At 34.6% G+C, this 18,267-nt stretch overlaps 2 protein-coding genes across 6 annotated transcripts; both read left to right on the forward strand.

Moving 5' to 3' along the window:
• The first annotated feature begins 280 nt into the window (after positions 1-280).
• LOC306874734 (pre-rRNA 2'-O-ribose RNA methyltransferase FTSJ3-like) lies at positions 281-11,825 on the forward strand. Of its 3 annotated transcripts, none has more exons than XM_079424961.1 (19): positions 281-456; positions 578-683; positions 1,697-1,743; positions 1,816-1,895; positions 2,228-2,522; positions 3,612-3,727; positions 3,916-4,020; positions 5,101-5,201; positions 5,281-5,367; positions 5,444-5,587; positions 6,789-6,924; positions 6,999-7,192; positions 9,385-9,502; positions 9,572-9,783; positions 9,862-9,956; positions 10,042-10,144; positions 10,230-10,413; positions 11,010-11,104; positions 11,188-11,825. In XM_079424961.1, exons 1-19 carry the CDS (start codon positions 390-392, stop codon positions 11,435-11,437), a joined length of 2,535 nt encoding a protein of 844 aa, XP_079281087.1. In that variant the 5' UTR covers positions 281-389; the 3' UTR covers positions 11,438-11,825. The 3 variants fall into 3 exon arrangements, with proteins under 3 accessions (XP_079281087.1, XP_079281088.1, XP_079281089.1); XM_079424962.1 differs by having other exon boundaries at positions 302-456; positions 1,649-1,743; XM_079424963.1 differs by lacking the exon at positions 1,697-1,743 and having other exon boundaries at positions 303-456.
• A 952-nt stretch (positions 11,826-12,777) lies between these two features.
• On the forward strand, positions 12,778-18,267 carry LOC306874816 (lens fiber membrane intrinsic protein-like). Of its 3 annotated transcripts, none has more exons than XM_079425080.1 (6): positions 12,778-13,030; positions 13,321-13,522; positions 15,271-15,470; positions 16,064-16,201; positions 17,055-17,189; positions 18,153-18,267. In XM_079425080.1, exons 3-6 carry the CDS (start codon positions 15,293-15,295, stop codon positions 18,221-18,223), a joined length of 522 nt encoding a protein of 173 aa, XP_079281206.1. In that variant the 5' UTR covers positions 12,778-13,030; positions 13,321-13,522; positions 15,271-15,292; the 3' UTR covers positions 18,224-18,267. The 3 variants fall into 3 exon arrangements, with proteins under 3 accessions (XP_079281206.1, XP_079281208.1, XP_079281207.1); XM_079425081.1 differs by having other exon boundaries at positions 12,788-13,030; positions 13,464-13,522; XM_079425082.1 differs by lacking the exon at positions 13,321-13,522.

Here is an 18,267-nt window from a genome sequence, read left to right on the forward strand (position 1 = left end):
TATATATAACATAAATATTATTTGTGCACAATGTATAGGATTTTAAAGCTTTGACATTGCTGGAAGAGGATATAGTATCCGAATAGCATTCCAAGTCTTTACTAAATAAACAATAAATAGAGGTTTTGACAACCTAAGCTAGGAAAATAAATAGATTTATTAGACAATACTTGTCTTTTCAATTCTTGTGAGAGTTAGCTATAAAAAAAACAAAAGGGGCGTAACATTAAAAAACAACACACACACACACGTTTTATGATATAGAAAATCTGAGGGCTCTGACGTCATCTCTCTGCACCGCCGGAACGCACGTGTGTCTCGAGACGAGCGACGCGGTGGAAAGCGTCCGGAAAAAAAAGCGAAGAAACTGTTAGTTTAATACAGAAATCATGGGTAAAAAACTGAAAGTCGGGAAAACCAGAAAGGACAAATTCTACCATCTCGCTAAAGAAACCGGTGAGTCGCGTACACATGACCTCGTTATCAGCGTTTACTAGAGTATTTGAGGCTCCTCACAGTGTGGTAGAAATAACACGCTCATGCTGATGTCGTGTCGTGTGACTCTGCCGTGTTTTAGGTTATCGCTCCAGATCGTCGTTTAAACTCATTCAGCTCAACCGGAAGTTCCAGTTTCTTCAGAGAGCTCGCGCTGTGGTGGACCTGTGCGCGGCCCCGGGAGGATGGTGGGTTAACTGACCTGCTAGTTAAGACTAAACTGGTTAACTAGGGCCCTGTCAAACCCCTGGTGTTTTTCTGTGCCATTCTTTCTAAAATTACTTGTTTTGTTTTAATTTTTCTGTGATGTCCATTTTATTCTTTTCATTTGACGTTATTTTTGTTGTGAAACTTCCCACAAACTCTTTTGAAATGAGCTCGAATTTGTCTGACATCCCATTTTTTTTCTGTGAAATTCATTTTATTTTTTCCCCAAATTCCTTTGCATTCTTTCCCAAATTCTGTATTTTTTTTTTCTTTAATTGTTCCCTTTAATTCTGTTTGCGTCTTCATCAAATCCATTTTGGCTTGCAATTTTTCTGTGATTTCTATTTGATCCTTTCCCAAATTTAGTTCTGTTGTTGTTTTATTTATTCTGAGAATTATTCTTTCCCAGTTTTATTTTTTTTTTCTTCTGTCAAATCGCTCCCCCCCCCCCCCCCCCCCCCCCCCCAATTTTTCTGGATGCTGTTTTGAGGGTTAAGTTAAATTTTTGGTAACACAAAGCATGTCTAATTAATTGAAATAATGATATCTATGCAATTTAACAATATAGCATATTATTACAAGTTTAACAAAAATAATAAATAAATTAGGGTCTGTGCAAATCTGTTTATCTTTCCCAGATTATGTCTCTTTTTTTTTTTTTGTCTGCATTGCATTTTGATGTTTTATTTAAACTTCATTTATTTATTTATAATAGGTCTCTGTTTGTTTTTTCAGGGATTCTGTGTTTTCCGTTTTAATTTCAGCATTAATTAATACAAATTAAATATCAAATTTGTTATTATGATCATTTATTTTTCCCAAACGATGCAGCACATCAGAGGTTTATGGTAAAAAGGAAAGCATGTTTGATTTCCCTTGAAAGAATACAGTTTTCATGTACAATAGTAATATGCTTCTGTCTGACTGGGCTTTGATCCGTGTTTAGCAGAGGAGTTGTTGTGCTGGTTTCATGACCTCTCTCCTTCACGTTCAGGTTGCAGGTGGCGTCGAAGTTCATGCCGGTGTCCAGCCTGATCATCGGTGAGTGGTTTTGAAGTGAAGCGTGTGTGTTTGAGACAGACTCCAGGTGTGACGCTGTTGTTTTGCTGTCAGGTGTGGATCTGGTGCCGATCAGACCCATCCCGAACGTGGTCACGCTGCAGGAGGACATCACCACGGAGAAGTGCAGACAGGTGCGTGTGTGTTTGTGCGCTTCCTTTGATTATTCAGTTATTTACTTAGTTTCATTGGTTCAAAGTGAGGCTAAACGCAACCTAATGTTTTTAACATGACTGAATTAGTGGTCATATGACGTTGCTAAAAATAACATTATTTGGTGTAATGCAATGTTTACGTGGTTTAAGGTTCAAAAAACTATTGTTGCTCCTCTGCCCCGTCTTTCTGAAACACAGATTTTTGTAAAGCTCATCGTTCTGAGAAGCGAGGCCTGCTCTGATTGGCCAGCTATCCGGTGCACTGTGATTGGGTGAATGCCTCATTTGATATTTTTGGCATGTGTGCTCAGGCTCTCAAGAAGGAGCTGCAGACGTGGAAGGTGGATGTTGTGCTGAACGACGGTGCACCAAACGTCGGAGCGAACTGGCAGCACGATGCTTTCTCGCAGGCAAACCTGACGCTGATGGCGCTCAAGCTGGCCTGCGAGTTCCTGACCAAAGGCGGCACCTTCATCACCAAAGTCTTCCGCTCCAAAGACTACCAGCCGCTCATGTGGATCTTCCAGCAGTTCTTCAAGAAGGTGCAGGCCACCAAACCGCAGGCCTCCAGAAATGAGTCCGCAGAGATCTTTGTCGTCTGCCAGGGTAAAACCATCTCCGTCTTTCCTTCTTTTGCTCTACCGGTCATGTTTTTGTTCATTTGTCTGTCGTTTATTGTATCATTCATTCTCTCAAACTGTCAATCATTCTTTCTATAGCTCTATTGTTTTTGTTTTAGCTATCATTTGTTTTTTTAAGTATTGTTTGTTCTTTCTATCCTTATAATTATCATTAGGATATTAAGTAAAGATCATGTTCCATGAAGATATTTAGTAAATATATAAAAACTTATTTTTTTGATTAGTAATATGCATTGCTAAGAACTTCATTTGAACAAATTTAAAGGAGATTTTCTCAATATTTAGATTTTTTTGCACCCTCAGATTCCAGATTTTCAAATAGTTGTATCTCAGACGAATATTGTCCGATCATAACAAACCATACATCAATGGAAAGATTATTTATTCAGCTTTCAGATTATGTATAAATCTCAATTTTGAAAGATTGACCCTTATGACTGGTTTTATGGTCCAGGGTCAAATATATAATGTAAATTATATGTATATAAATGTATATAATATATTTTCAAAATGTATACTGTATTTGCCTGTATTTATATAAACATAACAAATAAACACAGTACACACACACATTATGCAAACAAAAACTTTTATTTTGAATGCGATTACTTGCACGGTTTGACAGCACTGCTGGCTATTTATCATTTATCTAGCTATCGTTTGCTTGTTCTTTTATTCACTTGTTCTGTCATTTGTTCTCTTGTTTGCTATGAATTCCTATCCATCATTCATTCTATAATTCTATTTGTATAGTTTTTTTCTGGTGTTTGTCAGTTGTTTTATCTTTTGTTCTATAATTGTATTTATTTGTATGTTTGTTCTAGTGTTAGTTTGTTCTATCTATTTGTTTCTGTTCTGTCTGTCATTCGATCTCATTCTATCACTTGGTCGATCTGTCTGTCTGTTTTTTGTTCTATCTATCATTTGTTCCATCATTCATTCTACATTTCTGTTGTTTGTTTTTTACCATTAATTCTATCACCTGTACTATAATTCTATCGTGGTTTTTTTTTCTGTCTGTATGTGTATATGAATATATTTCTCTGTCCTTCAGGTTTTTTGGCCCCGGATAAAATTGACAACAAGTTCTTCGACCCCAAACACGCTTTTAAAGAGGTCGACGTACAAGTGAAAACTGTCAAGGAGCTGGTTAGCAAAAAAAAGCCCAAAGTATGTCTTATTACATTTTACAGTAACATATTTTCATTAATTGTTTAAATTTCTGCATTTCATGATATGTATTGTATTATATTTTTTTATTTTATAACATTTATTGTATTATAATTTTTTATTTTTTTTTGTCCGTGTAATTTTTACTTTTTCTAGCATTTTATTTACTCTTTTCTGTGGTGTTTCAGGCTGAAGGCTACAGTGATGGCGATCTCACTCTGTATCACACCTTCTCAGTGACTGAATTCTTAAAAGCTGAAAACCCTGTCGATTTCTTGAGCAAAGCCAATGAGGTATGATTTCAAAACACTTCACACATATTCCAGACATCAGTGTGCATGTCTAGCAACACCCCAGCAACCACACAGAGTACTCTAGCAACCACATAGCAACACCTTAGCAACCATCCCAGGTACCCTAGCAACGAAACAGTACCCTGGCAACTGCATAGCAACATCCTAGGAACCACCACAAGTGCTCTAGCAACCACATAGCAACACCCTAGCAATCACCCAGAACACCCTAACAACCGCCTAGCAGTGCAACACCCTAGCAACTATCCCAGGTACCCTAGCAACCAAATGGATTACCCTGGAAACCGCATAGCAACATCCTAGCAACCACCCTAGGAACCACCAGAAGTACTCTAGCAACACCCTAGCAACTGCCTAGCAGTGCAACACCCTAGCAACTATCCCAGGTACCCTAGCAACGAAACTGAGTACCCTGGCAACCGCATAGCAACATACTAGGAACCACCACAAGTGCTCTAGCAACTGCAGAGCAACACCCTAGCAACCGCGTAGTGGTGCAACGCTGTAGCAACCATCCCAGGTACCCTAGCAACCAAATGGAGTACCCTGGAAACCGCATAGCAACATCCTAGCAACCACCCTAGGAACCACCAGAAGTACTCTAGCAACACCTTAGCAACTGCCTAGCAGTGCAACACCCTAGCAACTATCCCAGGTACACTAGCAACGAATCTGAGTACCCTGGCAACCGCATAGCAACATACTAGGAACCACCACAAGTGCTCTAGCAACTGCAGAGCAACACCCTAGCAACCGCGTAGCTGTGCAACGCCGTAGCAACCATCCCAGGTACCCTAGCAACCAAACTGAGTACCCTGGCAACCGCATAGCAACCACCCTAGGAACCACCACAAGTACTCTAGCAACTGCATAGCAACACCCTAGCAACCACCCAGAACACTCTAACAGCCGCCTAGCAGTGCCTTGGAAACCACTCATGTCAACGTAGCAACTGCTTAGACAGTCCCAAACAACCGAGTGCCGAGTTTTGCCACGGCAAGCACCACTCACATTTTCTTCAGGAAATGTACATATCTAGTTTCTCTTTTTCTGCTCCAGATAACCTTCGATAACCCCGAGCTAGAATCCCATCCCGTCACTTCACCAGAAATCAGAGAGTGCTGCTCCGACATTAAAGTCCTGGGCCGAAAGGAACTGCGGTGAGTGACTGCACTTGTTGACCATATATGGAGAGTCAGTGTCCCGGAGCCGAAATCTGATTGGCTGTTGTGTTGTTAGTCTGCTGTTGTCATGGAGATCCAAATTGAGGAGATTCCTGTCTAAAAGGCTGAGGCAGGAAGCCAAGCAGCAGGGCCAGGAAATGAGGTGCGTCATCACGTCATAGTTCACATATCGTAGATTCAAATTCTGTTAATAACTACCTATTTTATCGCGGTTTTAGCTCAAACGATGACGATAGCGATATTGACGAGAAGGAAAGCAAGAAAAAGGGAGGCGAACAGAAGGATGAGGAGGATGGTGAGGAAGAGGACATGGAGAAGAAGCTGGCGCAGATGAAAGCCGAAGAGTTTGCCGAACTCAGACGGTAGATTTTCATTTATGTGCATCTAAACCAAACTATCAATAAAACTGAACTATGTTATATTATTATCATTATAATTACATAATGTAGTCGCTTTGGATAAATGCCTGCTAAATTAATAAATGTAAATATTATTACTATATTTTAATTGTTTTTTATAGTGATTTAATAATAAATTATGTAGTAATAAACCGATTTAATGGTAAATAATCTAAATTAATAATAAATAATCTAAATGATTAATTACTTTCAAAAAGTCTAAATATCAAATAATAAAGTAAATAAAAAATAAATAAATACATTTTATTTAATCTAAAGTATAAACAAATCTAAATATTATTAATATAATTTTTAAAAAATATATAAATGATCAAATCTGAATTGTTTAATATTAATTTATTATCATTTATTTAATTATAAATAATTGTATACAGTCTTATTGATCTTATATTCAGTATTCAGTAAAATATAAGCAATGTAAATATTATTTATATATTTAAATTTTATGTAAAGTTGTTTTTAATATTTAATTAGATTTTATCTAATATTTTCTGTTTTTAGATATAATTTTCTGTTGCGTATATCTAAACTATTAATAATATAAACAATCTAATGTTATTATTATATTAATATGATAATATATCAAGATCTAAATGTTAGTATTTTAATTACTTAATAATATAACATTTATTTTTGTTACTATTTTGTATGAGATTTTAAAATGTTCTATTTCTATTCATCTAAGCAGTCATAAAATATAACTACAATATATCTATATCTAAATATTAATGTAATAAATAAAATCTAAACATAAAAAAATAAATATTACTAATATATTTTCATGTATTTAGTGATTTAATGGTTTTAAATGTTTAATATTTTGAATTAGATTTCATCTAATATTTTGGTTAAAGTTTTATTAAATTTTGTCATTTGTAATAGTTTTTAAAAACAATTTTTTAAATACACTTTTAGTTTTAATTTACTTATTTGTAGTTATTTTAGTAATGTGGAAATGTTGTCTTGACAAGTAGCTGAAGTGAAATAAATGTTTTTAAAATATAAGTTTTATGTTTTATTTCAAATATTGAATTTTTTCAATAAGTTTTAGTTGGCGATAATAACCCTGCTGTTCGAACGTTAAATTGGTGTCTTTGAAGCTGGTGTTTTAACCGGTTTGACGTGTGTTTTTGTTGGTAAACAGGAAGAAGAAGAATCTGCTGAAGGAGAAGCGGAAGCAGAGAGAGCGAGTGGAGCTGAAGATGGATCTTCCCGGCGTCTCCATCGCCGAAACCAGCGATTCCTCCATGTTTTCTCTCAACGCCATCAAGAAGGCCCAGGTAAGAAACCAGCAGGTCTTCAGGACGCTGAGTGACTCCTGAACTCGTCCTGATGGTGTGTGTGTGTTCTTCAGGGTCTGCGCGAAATCACACAGGGAGACATGAAGGGAGCCGATGCTGTGGTGGAGGAGGAAGAGGATGATCTGCACATCTCTGATGAAGACGAGGATGAGCGAATGTCTCTGGCCTCTGACCTTGACTCAGACGATCTTGAGGAGATCGAGAAGAAAGAGAAAGAAATTGAGGAAAAGATGCCTAAGAAGAAAAAGTACAGTTCTTTTTCCTTCCTTTTGTGGAATGTTTAGTTTGGCTTGTCTGTTACATTAACATATATTAAATATAAAATGATATTAGAATTTTATATTAAATAAACAATAATTTAAAAAGTGTGTATATATATATATATATATATATATATATATATATATATATATATATATATATATATATATATATATATATATAAATAAAATTTGTGTTTTTGTAACTTTTTTTATGGGAGAAACTTTTTTTTTTTCTTCCATAAAACACACATTAAAAAAAAAATACAGTTTCTATGAAATATTACAAATATTTACCATGGCAAGTACAGTTTGTGCCAAAATATAAGTTAATATATACATACATACATTACATAAATATATAATTCAAATTAAGTTGTATATATAAATACACATTTAAAAAAAAAAAAAAAAAAATATATATATATATATATATATATATATATATATATATATATATATATATATATATATATATATATATATATATATATATATATATACACACACACATATATACAGGGACGGACTTAGTGATTTGGGGGCCCTAAGCAAATTTCAGGTATGGGGCCCCAACACAATGACTATATGCTCTTTCACATCTAACCTTTACTTTGCTCGCTAGCTCTCTCATTATAGCTATAACTATTATTTATTATAACCTAAGAAGCCCAAATAATTAGTCAACCTGATGCTATTTTAAAGCCATATTAAGCTACCTTATTTTTTTCGGATCACAAAAGACATTATATTAAAAAAATGCTTGCACTTGTCCATTTAATGAATTGTAAACTTCTTCAGTCTTTTTACAAAAAGGATTAAAATGTCATGCAACTCTTTCCGTATTCCAAGTGTTCTTAAGGCATACGATAGGGTTTGCAGAGAAACAAATTGAAAAATGTAATCTATTAAGCGGAAATCTCAAGTCATTGCATTCGTGCATTTTATACGCGTTTTTAGTTTATAATTCATTTGCATTTATAGTTCGCGCTAATGCACCTAGGAAAATTGTGAAAAATTGTGACAAATAAAATTATGACTTGAAACACAATTTCTTTACTGAGGTGGATATATCTGTTCCGAGACAGTCTAAACCGCTTAGAATGCACGCAAAGAGCGCTCCGTCTATAATCATTAGCTGTCACTCACTTCAGTTCATCGCAATCTCACGACGTTCTGTTAATAAGCTCTCTGCACTATGAATCTCTTATTTACATCTTATCTACACGTTGTTATAATAAGATTCACAAGCTTGCAGAACTCCGCACCTGACAAAAACTCTCCGTTTTGAGTGGCGAGTGAACATTTGACGCTCTCCATAACACAAATACATACTGGTGCATTTACCGAGAATGTTTCGCGAATATCAGATGGGGCCCTCTGATTCCCCGGGGCCCTAAGCAGCCGCTTACCTCGCCTATTGGTTAAGTCCACCCCTGTGTGTGTGTGTGTGTATATATGTATATAATTAATGTAAATATGTATTGTTTATTTTGAATATAAAAATATGAGAAATATCAAGTAAATATTTATATTTCTTGACTCTTGTTATAAATAACATTATAAGATATTAATTGTCATATGTTAAATATGTATTTTATAAATGTCTTTTTTTTTGTGTGTGTGCATTTATATTATAATTGTTTTATCAATAAAAACTAGGGCCAGTTTTACTAACAGCCTGTGCCAGTGCAAACCCTCTTTTGCCATTAAAATAGTACTGTCAGATTTAAAAAATATTAATGTGTATATTTTTCTGATTTTGTTTTTATATTTAAAGCATAATGTAAACTAATTTATTTTAGATTATGTTTTGTTTTATATTTGTTTTCTTAACTTTATTATTATTAATATATAAACATATATTATAAATATTAATACATTTTTGTAACATGGGTAGCTAATAGCAGGTTCCTACATTAATTTTGTAGCAGTAATTGTAAAAACTGATATTTTGGCACCAACTGTACTTGCCATGGTAAATCTTTGTAACATTTCATAGAAACTGTATTTTTTTTTAATGTGTTTTATGGGAGGAAGAAAATATAGATCATTAAAAAAATGAAGATTAAATAAAGAGTTACAAAAACACAATTTTATTTTTGTCCAAACTTTTAGAAACTGTATATGAATAGTTGTTTCCAAGGAATTCATCGCTGGTTTTTTTGCATTTCTGCAGAGTTTCGTTTGCCGGTGAGCCACAGGACGAAGGGGAAGCCAACGGGAACGAGTTACTCGTCGAACTGGAAGAAAAAGACGAGAAGAGAGAACGCGAGACCAACATGTGGTTCAGCAAGGTGCGAATCACGCATTTAGACTTAAAACCGGTTTACGGTAGATTTTAACGTTTTCTTTACATTGCGCAGGACATCTTTTCCGAGTTGGATTTGGACGACGATGCCTTGAGCGAACTGAAACAAACCCAGCTGCTGCAGACCGGAAAAGGCAAAAAGAGGAAAGCGGAAGCGGAGGCGGAGCCTGCCGTGCAGGTACAGGAAGTGGCCGCGCCATCACAGGAAGTGAATGCGGATGAAGACGACAGCGACTCTGATGACGACAGCAGCAGCGATGATGAGAGGTGTTACGTGTATATTTTAGTTAATATTAACGTATCTATACTTGATTTTGTTTGCTAAAAAGTATTTTTTTCCGACAGAGAAATTGCACAAATGAAACAAGCCTCGGCAGCCAACGACGCGAGAGGAGCGACGGATGACGACAACTTTCAAGTCGTTCCTGTTGAAAAAATAAGTCAGTTGAGAATCGTATTTAACATTCGACGTCTGAAGATAGTTTCATTGTTAATAGTAGATTTAAATGTGTTTTTATTTCGCAGACAAACGTGCAAGAATTCTCGACGCAGAGGGTTTGGCGCTCGGCGCTCAGATTGCTACCTCCAAAAAGCGAGCGCGAGACCTGATCGACGGCTCTTTCCACAGGTCAGACTGCGCTAATGACTTGCTAACAATTGCGTTATTTGTGCATTTCTGAGGTTATAACATCGTCTTCGTGCTGCTCTCGTAGGTTTGCGAATTCTGAGGATATGACCGAAATTCCTGCGTGGTTGGTTGACGATGAAAAGAAGCACCGGAAGAGGCCTGTTCCCATCACCAAGGAAATGGTGGAGGAATACAAGCAGAAATGGCGGGAAATCAACGCCCGGCCAGTCAGACGAGTAGCAGAGGCCAAAGCGCGCAAGAAGAGACGGGTGAGACAATCCTGACATCTTAAACATTAATAGAAAGAGCAGATGTCTGAAAAGCTGAGTGATGAGAAGAGATAGAATGCTGTATAGTTTTATTATTATAATAATGAATATTATTAATAGTAACAATGAAATATGACTGCATTTTAAAAAATAATTTTATTGTCGATATTATATAGCTTTTATATTTAATTTTTTTTACTTTTTACCTATACATTAAATTTTGTTAAAATGATTTTCAGATTTTTATAATTTATTATTATTATTAATTTTGAACGTGTGTATATGTATGTATATGTGTATATATGTGTGTGTGTGTGTATAGTTTTTAAGCTGCTGTTGTTGTTAAAAGAAATAAAATCATTACCACATTGTTTAATTATGTAGTTAATATAGAATTTTATATTTAAAACCTGTTTGTTTTCGTTATATTGAACAAGTTTTACTTCTATTTTTTAGTTATATCAAAATGTTTTTAAAAATCATTGTCCGGTGGAATGTGGTCAAACAGTTATGGTTGTTTCTGGTGCTACAACATACTTTGATTTCAGAAAACTCAAAACTGAATCTGGCCGTTAAATGCGTGTTTTCTGTTGTAGATGTTGAAGAAGATGGAGCAGGCGAAGAAGAAGGCCGAAGCTGTGGTGAATACGGTGGATATTTCAGAGCGAGAGAAGATGGCTCAGCTCAAGAGGTCGGCCTCGACATCCACACATCTGCTTAGTTTCATTCCCAATGCACTGAAGCCTAATCATTTTCTTTTTCCTTCGCTCACAGCATCTACAAGAAAGCCGGCGTGGGAAAGGAGAAGCGAGACCTCACGTACGTCGTGGCTAAGAAGGGCGTGGGACGCAGGGTGCGCCGACCAGCCGGAGTCAAGGGCACTTTCCGCGTGGTGGACGGACGATTGAAGAAAGACACCAGAGCCGCGCAGAGGAAAGACCAGAGGGGGCGGGGCAAAGGAGGGCAAGGCCGTAAAGGAGGGCGGGGCATGAAGACAGGAAAAGGACATGCGAATAAGAAGTGATTGACGCCCGTCTCGTCCTCATTCAGACTGATTGATTGAGCTGCTCGTGTCGTTTATGAGTCTGTAGCGCTATACGCTAATCTACTCGCCCAGACCATCGTAAGGCCTTTCGTTACGACGACATGCTGTTTTGCTTTGACTTTGACTCGCGTGATTATAAATAGGGGTTTGAACTCTTCCCGCAGTCAGACGTGGTTCAGTCTGATGTTTTCAGCATTGTTATTATGCTGCGTATTTTCATGTCTAACGTATATAATTTGTAGTTTATGAACGTCAGGTGTATACGTGAACTTCCTGATCTTTCTGAATTATGCCAATTTATATATGAAAAATCTGCTTGGATTGTTAGTAGTATTTTAAATAAATTCAAACTGAATGACAAATTGATGTTTTGTTAAATAATACTGTTTTTATTTTCTCATTACTGTTATTTAGTATAGTTTAAATATATCATTTAAATATAAAAAAATGTAAACAATATAATTATTATACAGTGTTTATTTATTAAAATCTACAACATATATAAACATTTTTGTTATATATATCTAAAAGCATGTATTTGTAATTGTAAAATATAATTGTTTAATTATATGTAATTATATTTAATATATAATTCTATTTAATTATATTGTTTAATAATTTTAATTATAATTTTTTGGGCTGGAATGTGTACTTACCATGTTTTTTTTTCTCTCATTTTTATTTGTTGTGTTTGTTTGACAAATCGATTTAGCAAGGAATCGTGATTTTCAATCTCCAAAAATTCTAATTCTAAATTTAATTAAGGATCTGGTTTCCTCGAGATGCATACTGTATAAATGCACTTGTGCAAGATGCAATTTATTTCACAATCAAGACATTCAAGCTTTCTCTGCCAGAAAATATTAACTGCATAAAAAGAATGATCTCGTTAGGTGTGGAGAATATTCCTATAACATTTTTATTTGGCTTCCAAAAGAATAACCATATGGCAACATTAGAGGAATGTTCTGTGTTGTCTGACTAGTTCGCTCATGTATTGCATAATATTTTGAGTTTAACTCTATGTAGATGTGCTGGTCAATGTTTCTTCATGCTCCAAACCCTGTAAACCTCCAGTCCAAGAATTCTGAATCAATTTAACCAGCAAACAAATGTTGGTTTCCAGAACGTTCAGCTACTTTCTGGTTCCCAGAACAGATATTCTAATGTTCTCTGCCAAGAAACTTGTAACATTGCAGCAAGGTTTAGTTATATTTGGAACATTGCATGTTCTTTTGAGTCTTTAACTACATGTAGATGTTATGTAGCCGTTTCTTCATCCTTCAAATCCCCAAGAGTTCTGGATCGATTTGATCTCCAGCCAAAGAAGGAAGACGAGGGCGTCGACGCGCGTCACGACGCGTCCCCTTCTGGTGATGCAGAAGACTGATTGTGAGGACAGGGAGAGAACGAGATGCTGTGAAAGATGCGGATTACCTCACATCTCACATGTCTGACTGGATGATTCGCTCTATTGTGGCCCAAACAATGACGCGTAGTGGGCTTAAAACCGCTAGAATCGCGCGCACAGCGCGCAATCTTCGCTGGAGACAGGCAGCAAGCGTCAGAGAGGTATATGAAGACAGATATTATGTTATTAACTTGATCTAACACACTTTTACCTACTTTATTAGGTGTTTTACCTGGACGATCCGTTGCCGTCTGAAGGAAGTCTTGGAATGATTTGACCGTTATTTTTGACCGTTGTGTTTTAAATCCTTGCTTTGGCGGGAACAAAAGCGCGGGTTGTTCTCCGCGTCCATTTGCGATGCATTTATTGCACGTTTTGTGAGTTTAATCGTGAATGGCTCTCTTATTCGTCTGTGAATGAGTAATTTGTGGACTGTGTGTGTGTTTGGCAGCGTTCAGCTCGAGTTTGAAAAGTGCTGATCCAGTTTGTGCTGTGCAAACGCTTCGCATTCAGACGCGCTTATGATGAACGGATCGAGTTTGATTGATTCGAGCCAAATGCTGATCGCACAGAACGGCTTTTGTTCATAAACAGGTCGATGGAGGCAGGAGGGAACCGCTGAGGACCACAGACAAACGGGCTGATTGTAAAAAGTTAGTAGATAACACAAGAAAAAGTATTGAGAATTGGTATCAACATAGTATTTGTAAAAGTAAAAGTGCCTTCAATAATATTGAGATCTTTCATCTTTAGACATTTAATAATATGGCATTAATAAAGTGTTTAGGAGAAGCAAAATAATAGGTGGATTTCTATATGCTATTGTGGAATATACAATTAAAATACTTTTAAATGACAAATATTTAGTAATAAAATAGTTTAAAGGTGTTTAAAACCATTAATAACACTTCTTGCAAAGTTTAATTTGGTTTATATATTTTGAAAATATATTTGTTGTATATTTATTATAAACATTAAACAACTGGATTTAATCCATCCTATACTTTATTATTATTAGTATTTACATGTTGTAGGCTATATTTATTATAAAAGTACACATACTTTTAAGTTGTCCTATTAATATGTTGTATATTTGTTATAATTACACAAATACATTTAATTTATCCTAATTTATTATTATTGTTTTTTTTATATTGTAAAAATTACACAAATACATTTAATATATCCTATAATTTATTATTATTGTTATTTACTAATATATTAATCAATTTATTTGCTATTTGTAATATTGTATAAATAACACTTGTAATTTGTCCTGTAATTTAGTATTAATATTGTTTATATGTTGTATATGTGTCATAACAAATTGCATTTAATTTATCCTTTAATTCATCGTTATTGTTTATATGTTGTACATTTATTATTATATACATTTAGTCTATCATATAATGTATTATTATTTCTATTTGTTGTATGCAGTATTTGCTATAAAAATGACACAAATACATTTAATTTATCATATCATTTTGTATTGTTGTTGTTTTTATTTACTAATATATCAATTCATTCCTATTTGTAATAGTAACAAATATGATATTTTGCCTAAATTTGTATGTATTATATGTTTTAAAGGTGTTATCCTGAGAAAAAAATGAAAGCTGAATCACATTTCAGCGTAAAATTTTCAAATGTGCTTTTACCAAAAATTTGAGCGGAGCTTGCATGTGCAAAACTTGTTGCATGGTTGCCATGCGGTTACTAAAGCTTTCTGATTGGATGTTGGCACGTTGCCATGCAGTGGCGTGCAAATGTAAAGGAACACTCCACTTTTTTTGAAAATAGGCTCATTTTACAATAGTAAACATTGAATCGGATTAGACCATTAGCATTTGTTCATCAAAAATGACCAAAGTGTTTCGATACTTTTCCTATTAGCTTGACCCTTCTGTAGTCACATCGTGTACTAAGACCGACGGAAAATGAAAAGTTGCGATTTTCTATGGCTAGGAACTATACTCTCGTCCCGGCGTAATAATCAAGGAACTTTGCTGCCGTACCATGGGTGCAGCAGACGCAATGATATTACGCAGCGTCTGAAAGTATCCCCAGCTAGGTAACTAGTTATGATATAGCTGGGGACTACTTTCAGGAGCTGAGTAATATGAGCGAGATGCTAATGGTCTAATCCGATTCAATGATCTATGCTAAGCTAAGCTAAAAGTGCTACCGCCAGACACGGAGATCGGCTGAATGGATTCAAAAACGGTAAAACTCTACTGTTTAACTCTGGGGGAGTTGTACAATGAGCCTATTTCCAAGTGGAGTGTTCCTTTTAAAGCAAGTTCTTCAGCATTAGTGTGTTCAGTACAGTGTTGATCAGTTAGTGAGCAGATGTTGTTTCATTAGCGGTGATCGTTAGTGAACGTGTGTGTTTGTGCAGGAGGGCGTTCTGATCCTGATTGATGGTGTTCACTCTGGTGGGCGGGGCCTCTCTGTGTGGAGCGGCGGCCCTCGTGCTCCTCGTCATCTCCACGGCTACTGACTTTTGGATGCAGTATCGCTACTCAGGGAACGCAGCCAATCAGGGCCTCTGGAGGTTCTGCATCAATCGCAAGTGCCACGCCCACACGCTGACCGTGGGTGAGTGCGGTTAAACCGCGGTAAATAGAGTTGGGGAACTACGACGTCACTTTGTAGGCGGATCGACTGTTAGCATGAAACTGGTTCCCTCCACAAAAAGCCAATAGGATTTTTCCAAAGGCTTTTGGATTATCGCAAAAAATAAGTTCAATCATAGTTCATGAAATTACACGTTTTGTCCATCAAGATTATCTTCACAAAATAATATAGCTTTTATGAATTTTGAAGCCTAAATAAAAGCGCCAGAACTTAAAAGTTAAACTTAGGCTACTACTGCACCACCGCGCTCCTGACAACTTTTCAAACTTATTTTTAACTGTTCAGTGAAACGTATTTACTCTGTATATGAATTTTAATCCACGCTACATGAACAGTTTCAATAAAATTCTAGTGCATTTAATCTATTAAATTACAGCAGAGTGAGCGAGTTTTTGTATACGGTAAGATTACATTTATTTTAGTGAATAAAGTACCACATTTTAGCTTTAACCCTTCGTTTTGTTACGGTGGTTACACAAAATGTTTTTTTATCCTTGCTTCTAGAAAATCCTTAATCTATAACAGCCCGTGCATTAATTGTGTTTGTCCCGCAGCATTCTGGGACGCCACGCGGGCCTTCATGCTGCTGTCGGTGCTGGGCTGCTTTGCTGGAGTGCTTTTGGGCATCACTGCGTCCAAACGGCCCCAGAGCCGACGGGTGCGGACCGGAGGAATCGCCCTGCTGCTGTCCGGTCAGAAACACACACACAAAATACATCTCGCACACTTCAGCTTCTGGGAAAATATGAAAAACAAAAAAACATGTAGTAATCTCGGTCCATCTGAGTAGGACAATATTAATATTAAAAATATTTCGTATTTTTATTTCTTATTTTATTTTTATTTATTTTCAGATTTTTAATTATTATTTGATTGTGTATTTTATTTTTGGTTGCATGTTTTTTAATATTTGCAATATTCCTAATTAAAAGCATAAAACTTAATTTCATGTCTAAGGAAAATGACAAATATTTTTTTATACTCTGTATCTATTAATAATAAAACATTTTTAGAATAATTATTTCTCATTTTATATTATTATATTTTTGCATTTTTCATTGTGAAAGACTTAAAGTCATACAACTTATGAAAATAGTTTTCAGTTCTTTAAAATGGTTTCTTAGTTTGCTTTTCCGTTTAAAACTCTTATGTATAGTTGGTGCATCCATCACAATGAAGAATAATGTTATAACGCTTTATTTGAAATTTGACAGCTTATAATATTTAAATGTAATTATTATATTATGTTAAAACAATTGACATTTTTAGACTTTATTTTTATAGACTTAAATTTTAAGTATTTAAAATAAGTAAAAAATTAAATTTGTAGTTATTAAAAATGTAATTATTTAAATTGATTTTAAATTCTGACATTTTTAGTTATAAAAAATTAAGTTTAAATTAATTGAAATTTTAATAACTTAAATGTCAAATGTCTTTAAGTTATGACATTATTTCAATTGTGAAAAACATTTACTACATTTTGAGCAGATTTCTGCTTCGTAAACAGTGGTTTCTGCTCTGAAGCGGTCTGTGTTTCTGCAGGATTTCTTGCGCTCTTGGCTTTGGCGATCTACACCGGCTTGACAGTCAACTTCTTCGGCAAACGCTACATCGACTGGAGATTCTCATGGTCGTATATCTTGGGTTGGATCGGCATCATATTGGCTTTTGGAGCAGGTACATTTCATTTTATAGCATGCTTTTTTACAAAATATGCGGGAATTTTTTTTTTATTATTTGTGGGGGTGTGTGTGTATATATATATATATATATATATATATATATATATATATATATATATATATATATATATATAATAATTTTTTTTTTTTTGAAAACAATTAGGTTTTGAAAATCTAGTTTAAAGTTTTTTTTTTTTCCATTATTTTTTTATTTGCATATAATAATTTGCAAAGCATATAATAAATATTCATAATACAAAAACACAGGTCTAAATAAAACTTGCTTGGTTTTTGCTTTTGTCATAGTACATAGTAATAATAAAAAAAGTTGATTCTTTTTCTCTTTTTACAATAAATTAAAATAATTAAATAAATATGCATAATATAAAACAAATATCAGGTTTTCACTATAAAACTCTGGTTTCCGTCCCTTATAATTTTATTTAAAGAATTTTTAAAAAATTTTTTTTAATTTTTCCCCAAAAAATAAAAATATAAAAAAGAAAATTGTAAAAATTATTAAAGAAAAGTTGTTGTTTTTTGTCATTTAAAAAAAAAGCTTTATTAAAATATATTGTCAATTATTCACAAAACATTTTATTTAAATGCTTTTTTTAATATTCAAAGAAAATAAATAATTGAATTAATTAAAATTATTATTTTGAACGAAGGTTTTTTTTTTTGTATTTGTAAATGCTTGTAGGTTGGAGTCTGAATACCTTTTATCCTAAAAAAAAAAAAAAAAAAAAAAAACACTTTTGAAAATCTTTAGAAAATTGATGTCTAAGATTTTGTGCAAAAATATTTTTTTTTCTTGCTTCATTTTTTTTACAATATTCGTCTTTATTTCAAAAAATGTAATAAAAAAATCAGAATTCATAATAACTGTAAAAGTCATAAATAACAGTTCCTTGTTTTGTTTTTTTCTTCATGTGTCTTTGTGTATGGTATGTTTCAGGGGTCCTGCAGCTCTGTGCGTATCAGAGGAGCGTCTCTGAACCGGCGCCTGTGAGTGTATCTGACAGCTGAAACTCAAACATCTCAACATGAAATAAACGGCTTTTGGACTCTTT

This window comes from Barbus barbus (assembly GCF_936440315.1).
Source record: "Barbus barbus genome assembly, chromosome: 9".
NCBI lineage: Eukaryota > Metazoa > Chordata > Actinopteri > Cypriniformes > Cyprinidae > Barbus > Barbus barbus.

Coding starts and splice junctions, on each gene's coding strand:
- LOC306874816 (XM_079425080.1), top strand. CDS start 15,293: ATGGTGTTCACTCTGGTGGGCGGGGCCTCTCTGTGTGGAGCGGCGGCC. Junction 15,471..16,063: donor CGCCCACACGCTGACCGTGG/GTGAGTGCGGTT, acceptor TTTGTCCCGCAG/CATTCTGGGACGCCACGCGG. Junction 16,202..17,054: donor AATCGCCCTGCTGCTGTCCG/GTCAGAAACACA, acceptor GTGTTTCTGCAG/GATTTCTTGCGCTCTTGGCT.
- LOC306874734 (XM_079424961.1), top strand. CDS start 390: ATGGGTAAAAAACTGAAAGTCGGGAAAACCAGAAAGGACAAATTCTAC. Junction 1,896..2,227: donor CCACGGAGAAGTGCAGACAG/GTGCGTGTGTGT, acceptor ATGTGTGCTCAG/GCTCTCAAGAAGGAGCTGCA. Junction 9,784..9,861: donor AGCAGCAGCGATGATGAGAG/GTGTTACGTGTA, acceptor TTTTTCCGACAG/AGAAATTGCACAAATGAAAC.